The sequence below is a fragment of the Camellia sinensis genome, chromosome 3 (genome assembly GCF_055761805.1).
Source record: "Camellia sinensis isolate YWXY chromosome 3, ASM5576180v1, whole genome shotgun sequence".
NCBI lineage: Eukaryota > Viridiplantae > Streptophyta > Magnoliopsida > Ericales > Theaceae > Camellia > Camellia sinensis.
Window position 1 is genome coordinate 66,588,317 of NC_138963.1, and position 9,706 is coordinate 66,598,022.

The 9,706-nt window shown below is 36.4% G+C and overlaps 1 protein-coding gene across 11 annotated transcripts; it reads right to left on the bottom strand.

Annotated features, from left to right (window-relative positions):
• Positions 1–1,651: 1,651 nt before the first annotated feature.
• Positions 1,652–9,250, bottom strand: LOC114323918 (RNA recognition motif (RRM)-containing protein). Of its 11 annotated transcripts, none has more exons than XM_082919958.1 (6): positions 9,080–9,250; positions 8,713–8,987; positions 8,283–8,509; positions 4,618–4,727; positions 4,284–4,471; positions 1,652–2,536 (listed from the first exon to the last, which is right to left on the bottom strand). In XM_082919958.1, the coding sequence occupies exons 3-6, from the start codon at positions 8,453–8,455 to the stop codon at positions 1,994–1,996; spliced, it is 1,014 nt and encodes a 337-aa protein (XP_082776084.1). In that variant the 5' UTR covers positions 8,456–8,509; positions 8,713–8,987; positions 9,080–9,250; the 3' UTR covers positions 1,652–1,993. The 11 variants fall into 11 exon arrangements, with proteins under 11 accessions (XP_082776084.1, XP_028127453.1, XP_082776083.1 ...); XM_028271652.2 differs by having other exon boundaries at positions 8,283–8,512; positions 9,080–9,239; XM_082919957.1 differs by having other exon boundaries at positions 8,283–8,512; positions 8,713–9,005; positions 9,080–9,237.
• Positions 9,251–9,706: the final 456 nt, after the last annotated feature.

The following is a 9,706-nucleotide window of genomic DNA, read 5'->3' on the forward strand; positions in this document are numbered from 1 at the left end:
TTTTTTCTGGGAATAAGGTCTAGGCGATCTTCGCCCTCGTCGAATTCCCAGTTGCCACTGACATTGACCATTACATCGTCAACATGTTTGCCAGAGCTGGCAAGCATGGTTATCAAGTGATGGTCGATGTCCTTGGCCCTGAGAAAATAGCGCCCGAGCCGACCGGAGGATTTGGCTAAGGCGTAGCAGTGCCGAATCGCCGAAATGCCAAGGTTGATCCTAAGGCGCCGGTTCAACTCTACGATTCCCATTATGATTCGAAAGAAATTCACATTGGGTTGGGAATGAATCAGACCCCAATGGCAGAGGACGGCCCTAAGAAATGGGTGAAGGGAGAAACGAACCCCGCCCTCTGCAATGGATAGGAGAGGAAAAAACGATGGTATTTTGGTCTTTCCTCTCCATGTCAAGGGTATTGTCCGTTACTAGAGATAGATGGACATCGTCAGGGATAGAGAAATGTTGTCGGAACCCAGAAATTCGACCCTCGGAAAGGAGGTCTTTCAAATGTTTAGCCATTCTCGTAAGGACACAAGGATATTCTAAATCGAAAAAAAATACGAAAAGTAGGATTACAAAGAAAAGAGAAGAAAACTTACGAAAAGCAAAGGAGACAAGAAGAGACGGAGAGGAGTTGCAGAAAACGCGAGTCAGAGAAGAGATACCAACTGGCAATCTAGGAGGCTCAAATATTCGAAAATGTGCATTCGAAGGGACTAAAGTTTCAAATCGTGATAAATGCGAGAGAAGCACGAATGATGCGGGAAAGCGTTACAATGACCAAAAAGCATGTATGCGTTCTGACATGCATCGGGAAGAGAATTAACCGCCGAATTTTTGACTTCCCAGACTAGAAGCCAAACACGTCAACTAACTGGTGCTAGTAAGGGTGTTTAGGGGACAATTGTAGAGGCCGGATAATTGGAAGAATTAGAAGCGTCCTCTAAAAGAATTATATTACTCGACTCTTTCCTGCACGATCAGAAGGCCGAATAAAACAGATAAGCCGAGTGGATACTGAACTATGGAGCCGAGTAAATAAAAGGATAATGAGTAAAAAGTGAACCTGACCCTGAAACCCAGGAAACGAGTATAAATAAAAGAATAACAGACTAAAAAAGGTATGTAAGAATTGTTGTGCTTAATTTAGAATATAAGTAATCTTGAGCGTAAAGACTGACTTGTCCGTCGGAGTGCTAATTCCGACACCCCCGACCGGAATGTTTATTCCTTTTCAGGTGACTATCGATGGATCACGAGCATCCCCAAGATCATAAGAGTATTTCCAAACTACTTCTCCACAATAATTAAAGATATTTAAGGTGATCATGACACATGCTCAATTAATAGAAAAATTATTAGGTACTTTTAAAGTGTCATATATTCATACTCATTCACTAATCATCATTCACCATACTCTTTCATGTTCTTCTATCATCCAATACAAAATCATAATACCTCACATTCTCCACTAATCATAATATCATAAAACACTATATGACCGTACTCCGAGAATACCTAATAATCACCTCAATTAATATAAACGATTTAAATCATCAAAATAAACTCAAAATAAACCCCCAAAAGACTAAACAACACGGTGCTTATGGAATAGCACCAACCCCACCAGATCCATTCATCGGAGCACAAATAACCAAAAAAAACACCCTATCATTTTGCATATAATATTGTACAAAAACAATCAATACAAGCATAGCATCACTAAATTGAAAGGAAAATTGGTAAATTCTCTCATAGTCCGAGGAAAGAAAGTCGGCATATGGAAATGAGGTTTTAAAACTTGGAAGCTCAGAGACCTTCTATTCAGCAGAGAACAGATTAATCTCTCTCAATGCACCGTCGAAGCAAATTAACTGCACATACACAACCATGTCGAAATTCGTCTAAATTCGTCCAACTATAATGACAGTTACACCTCTAATCATTCTGAAAACATAAAGCTCTTGTTCTGAAAACCCCCAAAAAAAAAAACTCATCTGCGTGATCTGTGACGATAATCTTCATCTATCCTTGAATGACGATGGGAGGAAGAATCTCTATCATGATCTGACCTTCTGTCCCTTCCCCTCGTATGTAGGTCTTCTTTGTGATAAGATTCTGATTCATTCCTTCTTGATCTCTTCTCCTCCCTCCTATCATTATCATGGTCTTCTCTTGAATTTGGTTCAGCATCATGCCTCCGAGGTCTTTTCTCTGCTCCTCCTCGCTTATCCCAATCTTCCTTCTGATCCATCTTTTCTTTCTGCTCAAATTGATTCTCCATGTCCCCGTGGTCCGTATCTCTTGATTTTAATTCCCTCAGCTTGTTCTGGCTCTCTCTGCCTACTTCACTGCCCTTTGTTCTGGAACTTCTTGCACCTCTATCACTTGACCTATGCCCTTCCTGTGCTGGGAATTCTGAATTGCGATTAGACGAGCCAGTTTGTTTTTCACTCTTTGTCGAACCCTCAAACCTGTCATGACCCCATCTTGATTTCTTATAATCCTCAGGACCCCAACCAGTGTTTGCAGCTCTCTGAGTACAGGGAGGGGGGGGGGGGGGGGGGGGGGGGGGAGAGAAACAAAGGTTTCAGTAAGCACCTTGCAACAGGAGCCAGAAAACTCTGTTGTGAATAGCTTCATATTGAGAAACAAGCTGAGAATAACAAGATATTGCATGGCAAATCCAATTTTCTTACCATAATATTTTTAAAACATTGTGCTTCTAAATGGAAAAGGTAATAACAAAGAAAAGAAGGAAGAAAAATAGAGGAAACCAGCTTTAACACATATAGCAGCATTTTCGACTTCCTATATCATTCTCCACAAAGTCTGAAAGTACTTATCATTTTTAAAATGTCTAAACCATGAAAGGCCTCTTGAAATTACATGTAAGATCCATAAGAATTTTTTAATTGAACTAATGGGTAATCAATCATAGTTGAATACCCCAGATCACTGGGTTGGCATTGAGATGCAGATGCATTTGGGCATTACAAACACACAGATAGTTTAAACTACTAACACATGTACAATTGTATCAATGGAGTGCAAAAGTTTCTTTACCAATTAGGTATTGATGCAGTCCAATTTGGAATTACAGTCGCATAACAGTTGACACCTAAATACATTTGCATGTATGTATGTAGGCATATGGGCTCAATTATCATTTTTGTTCAAGGCCTTGGGAATAGTATACATTCCCCGAACAATGGGAAATGATCTTACACACGAAATACAGAAGTACAGTTGAAATCTACTATGAATGAAAATATGAAACAACCATCACATCTCATGTCATGTACATGCCACAACAGTTAATGATTCATGCAATCAGATTATAACAAAACAGAAAGATTTCATTCACGATTACTGGTAATGTGGCAATCATGAATAGAAAGACAATCTAAAGCTAAGCCTCCCAAAATCCCAACAACAACGTAACATTTACATCAAAAATTATGAGTCATCCCAACACTGGCTATCAAAGAAATTTAGTTGACATAAGATTGATCCACTCAAATGGCCAAAAATAAGGGAATGGGTTAGAGTTGATTGAATATCGATAAATAAGGGTCTCTGGCTGGGACGTTTTGCGAGAAACCCAAGGAAGTCTGTCAGTGCTTTCTTTGTTTTTATGGAAGATTTTAAGTAAGTTTCAGGAGAGATGCATGTTACTTCTGCAGTGATAATTGGTAAAGCTGGTGGAGCTAAATGAAAATCTATGTCAGATGCCAAGAAGGAACCTTTCAAAAAGTTAGAACTTTATTGATGTAACTTTGCATTGGGGAATCATCTCTGCCATCTTTTATTTTATTTTTCCTTGATTGTAAAAGGGTTCTACCTCCTCAACACGTTCTCTAATACAATTGTCTTAGATTAAGAAGGAAAAACAAAGAAAAACAAACACAAAAGATAGGTTAGGGTTCTGGGGCTGGACAAGGACTGTGAATAGCACCCAAATTTATAGTGACTTTTTCAAAGAGGAGGAGAAAAAGGATACAGGAGAAGAAAACTCTACAAATTCTACACAGAATTCCTTATGAGCTGAACAATCTACCACATGAAGCTTCAAACACTAGCACAAATTCACTAAAACTCAACTCTCCTTAATAGAAAGATTACATTTGTATTTATATGCTGTTGGGCTCTCCTAATGTTATTAGGGCTATAACTTACAATTTTGGAAGCCAAGAAATTGACCAACTAAAATTCTATGACCTTATAAGCAAGAAAAGACATAAAATGGTTATGATGCTTCTAAAGAGAATCATCAATCTTACTTGTTCATCATGGGAAAACTTGCATCCAGCTCCACGGTTACATTCACCTCTTTGAAAAGCACGGCACACTCCTCGTGCCTCCCTCTTCTGCCGCTCTGTCTCTTCATCTTCCTCTTCTTTCTTTTTATAGTTAGTAACATGATCAACCCTAATGATTCGACCGAGAACTTGAGCGCCATTCAGATTGTCTGTTAAGTATATCAAACAATAAGCAATGGTGTTACAACTTAGCAAACAATAAGTAATGCTTGCAGTAGTGACATTAGTAGGAAACTTATATAAGCAAATACTCTCATATAGTCAAATTGACATAGCTACAGAGAGAGAGACCAACCAACAGCCAGATTTGTACTTCTTTGATCCTCATATGCAATGAAAGCAAAACCTTTCGATTTACCAGTGCCTTTATCTCTGACAAGGTTAACATCAACAATCTCTCCATATCTGTAAATTAACTCAATCAGACAGCAGATTCCAGTGATGAGAACAAAACAAGACAAAAACAAAATAAATTAAAAAATAACAAGACAAAAGCAGATGAATACATGGGAAAAAGAATCCCACCATAAAAATCAGAATGAATAGTAGTTAATGCAAGCTATGAAACCCATTATTTCTCATACATAATAAAAATTCTATACTAAAGCAGCAAGATATATGTTAAAAGTTTCACACTACCGTGTAACAAGGATTAATAAAAAGAACTTACAGCCCTAAGATTTGATATTTGAAATATGTAAATTATTTTCAAAACCTATAACCTAAATTTCAGTTGAAATTCTCATTTTTCACATATCTGCAGCTTTTAACCACTGCTGAATGGTATACAGAGCACTTGAATATGAACAATGCCCACATTGTATGGAAATCAACTCAGAGCGACATACCTACTACACATATGAAACTACACACATGAAACTACGGGCACCACTGAGCCATTAGAAGAGAGATCCAAGTTTAATGTTATAAATGCTTTCAAACATGAGGGGTGCTGGAGAATAATTAAGGCTTTAGGAAATAAAAAGAAGATAGGATATAGACCCAATGATTAATGGTGTTTGAGACCTTTTGTTGAATATCTTTTTATTTAAAGCAACAGATGTTAGAATATCTTGACAATAGCAAGAATGCTCATTCACATAAAGAGCCAGTATATAATTAGCCAAAGATTGTGCAATTTGGATGTCATAAAATCATGTTACAACCTAAACAACAACAATTTGCAACATTGACATGGTTACTGCTAGTTTATTTTAATCTTGTATTGGTCAAGTAGACACTTTGGTACCGAGCAGCGAGTCTTCTTCCGCCCTTAGGCAGCTGCTGGATTTCCTTCACAGAGAGAGGGAACAAGTTAATTCTCTTCTTTCACCGAAGGTCACATAGTGGTGGCATCCGGTTGAGAATTCAATTGAAATCCCTTTACAGTCTGTCAACGATGACAAAATTTGGAGGGAGAGTGATACAACTAATAATGATGATAGCTCCCCTCATCCCTCTGCCATGAACAGAAGGTTAACCTATGGAATCTATTAAACCAATCCAAACTAAGTTTTGTGTCTAATTAGGTGGAGTCAGATATATGAATCCTTTTTTACCATTCCACTCTGTCAAGGAAAAAAATAATAGAAAAAATCAGCAAATTCCAATATTTTTCTTCCAAGAAAGCTAAATCCCAAAATATCCAACAATAAATGACAAACTCCATTATACAAATAGGGTCGGGCTAAGGCAATAATCACGACTAGGATGAACTTCGATAAATAAAATAAGAATTAGTAGAAGTTCTCAAAAGGTAAAGCAAATGAAACCTATTTTTCATTTAAAACAAAACAAAAAACAAAACAAAGCAAAAAACAAGACAACAAAATTATGGTGACTAGAAAAGCTCTAACTTTAATTGGTCTAATGGACTAGCTTTGAAGAATCTAACTGTTTTTACTAGTGGTTATGCACACACAACTGAATTTTGTATGGCATAACTGCTCTTACGTAAATGATCTTGAGTGCAACCAACTTGGTTGTAGGCCTTATATAATAGTACAGATTTTTTCATGGCCAATCTTTGTATGGTCTTTATTTAATCTACTTTTCAAGAACCTCTTCCATACACCAGCAAGAATATCCACTTTCCAGAAGCAATAGAACTTGATGTTCTTTCACGTATCCTACCTTTGGTTCACAAGCTCAAAATATTCTTCTCCTTTTTTACAAGCTCGCTCAAAATATTCTTCGCTTTTTTTACAGGCCAACTCAAAATATTCTTCTCAAGGATATCTTCCATGATAGTAGTAAAATTTAAACATCAAACAAAACCGATTCAGGTTCCCAAAGTTCAAAATTGCAATCCTCCTGTAGTTTTCCAGCCTTTAGTTTAGTAATTCAAAATATTTCTCCAACACATCCTCTGTAATCTGTAGTCACAAGAAGTTCCTTAGCACATGATCAAGCTTGCCTTTTTTCCCATGTTATATTCCCCTTCAAACAAAAAAGTTCATGCCTATGCTTATAGCTCCCCAATAACTTTAATTTCCCGTGAAAGTCAGTACAAGAAATTTATACATTAAATTTTTCTGTCATTTTTGTTGTTGAATGTCACCAAAAACCCAGCCCTTGTTACACACTCCGTGACCTCACCACAGTTGTAGTTCCTCTAAAAAGAAAATGTTAGTCATATGGCTTAATTCAATTCATAATTTTTTTTATAAGTAACTAATTCCATTCATAAATGATTACTGGAACATAAGAAATGATTTAGCATTATTACAGCAGCAACACAAAGGACCAGATAAAGCAATGCCAACACACCTACAAGCAGAATTTGTGAGAATTATCTATCTATCTTTGAGCTATGCATGTGTATTAAAGAACCATCTATCTAGAACAAAAAAACAAACAATGGCATGATCTCCTAGAAGTTCCATAACATCAAGCCATATTTAACTTGTTCTAGCACGTATAAATAAAATAACATTTCTCTAAACATCGAAACATGCATTGGACACCTGTGGACATGAGTATGAAATGTTTACCACGAACCAGTTATTAACAGGAAAAAAAATGTTCCACATATTGCAAATGTTAACCCGTCCAGAAGGGGGAAAAGGATGAAGACGCAAAGATCAAGTAGCCACTCTGCACTTCTTTTTTATTTGAGAGGGGAGGGGGAAGAGTTATTATCTATGTTACATGGACTCCTCTATTTTCCCCTAAAATACCCATGTCCATTGGATATGACATGAGTAACGATGTGAGATATGTGTCCAACACTTGTAACCAATTTAGACATTCAGATCCTTTAATTTGTTACAATATATGAAGAAAAAGAAACTCACATTTTGCTAATAAAGCAATACTTTTAGCATTTCACGTGAATTAGAGATAAACATTCCGTATTTTTTTTAATCCTATTTAATTTCTAGTATGTTTCTATATAATTTACATCTCATCCGAAAAAATTATATAATATGCAATATATATGTATATGACGCGTCCCCCATATGCCTATCCAATTTTGGATAAGTATCCAAGCTCCTAAGATTTAAGTTTATGAAGGTCTACGCTTTGATACACACCTGCTTCTAATACTCGTACCCATTTTCATGTAACATCAGTTATCATGCAACTTTTTCAGGCCCAAATCTTTGTCAACTTATAGTTCCTGACAAAACAATTTATCACGAACTGTTGTGATTCCAAAGTGGCCTATTACATAGGCATAGGCTGTGCTTGGATCTTGTACTCATGAAGGGATTTGTGGAAGGAAACAAAAAAAAATGGATACTCCTTCATGCACTTTTCCCCTTCCTTGTTTCTCAGCTTCTCCACAAATCCAAGATATAATAGTAATGAATTAGAGAGATTGAGTCTTAAAAAATATAATAATAACAAGACAATCTAGTTGTTCATTCCACCATGCCTATGATACAAACTAGTACACATAAAAAAGCAATTGAGAGATAAAAAGTAAAGAGCAAAAGAAGAATAAGGAGCACTTACTGTGCAAAAACAGCAAGAAGATCGCCTTCAGTGAGATCAAAGGGAATGCCTCCGACAAAGACATAAGCAGAATCTTTGTACTTGGCGTGCCAGGAAGCTTGTTCAGAAATACCTAACGCAGCTTCTTTCGAATTGATATTCTGAATTCGTTTCACTAGCGTCAATGGATTCATAGCTCCAACGATGGAGGATCGCCTGAAACCCTAATCGTTGTTCACTCCTTGCTGCTGCTGAACAGAGACAAATATATATGATGTCAAGGAAGGTTCAGTCCCTCCATTTTTTCACCTAATTGATTTGTTAGAAGGGGAAAAAAAAAAAATTGTATAAAACTTTAAAAGTGATTCGAACCTCATCTCGTAATTCTCTAAAAAAAATATTTAAAAAAAAAAGTGGGATTCAAACAAGACATGTAAATTCAAAGCATTACCAGCATAGCCGAAGCAGACTCACTCGTCTTTGGTGAAATCCCAGATGGGTTGGGAGATTTAACCAATCTCAAACAGATTACACTCTCCAGAAAACAATTTCAGCAGCGAAGTGTCTCTAAATCTAGCCAAATTGAAGAAACAGAAGCTTCTTGATCTCAGCCAAAATGGGTTCGTAGGAAAAGTCCTGGAATCAATAGAAGGATAAATAGAGCTTTTGAAGATCGACGTCAGCTCAAGTCGATTTTCCTGGAAAATCCCATCAAGCTTGAAGAATCTGAGGAATTTGGAGTTTCTAGACATAGGTTATAATCGATTTTGACAAGAGAAAGAGAAAGAGAAACGAGAGAACGATAGAGAGAAACTCACCACGCCGGAGAACTAAGCGCCGACGGAGATCGCCGCCCCTAGATCGTCGCCGTCACAAATCGACTCTGTTGGAGTGAGTGGGGGAATGAAAGAGAGTGGGAATGAATAACCTAGCTGTAAACAGGGATATGGGAAAATGGGGACGGGTATCCATTCCGATGGAGATTTAGGTCATGTTTGAAAACACTAAATAAGTGTATTTTTTGATTTTTTTTTGTATTATGTATAGAAAAAGTAGAGAGAAGATATTGATTGATGTGACTTAAAAAAAATAAAAAGATAAAATAAGTACATTTTTTTTTTGTTAGCCAAACTTGCAATGACTTTTTTTAATTAATTTTTTTAATTTGAAATTTTTTTGTTTGTTTAATATTTTTATTAGGTTTTTAAACTTTTTTTTTATATTTTAGGTGATGTGTGAATGAGTAAAATGACTAAATTATCCTCATGTGGACAAAATGCAACTACATCTCCAAATTCTATATATATTGTGAGCTAACAATGACCCAATAATTTTTTATTTTATTTTTAATTTCCTTTTTTTTCACATTTTTTTTTCAATTGCTTCATGCTACAAGGGTTTGGTAGTTTTCTGCTTCACATCATGGCCAACTAATCAAACAAACC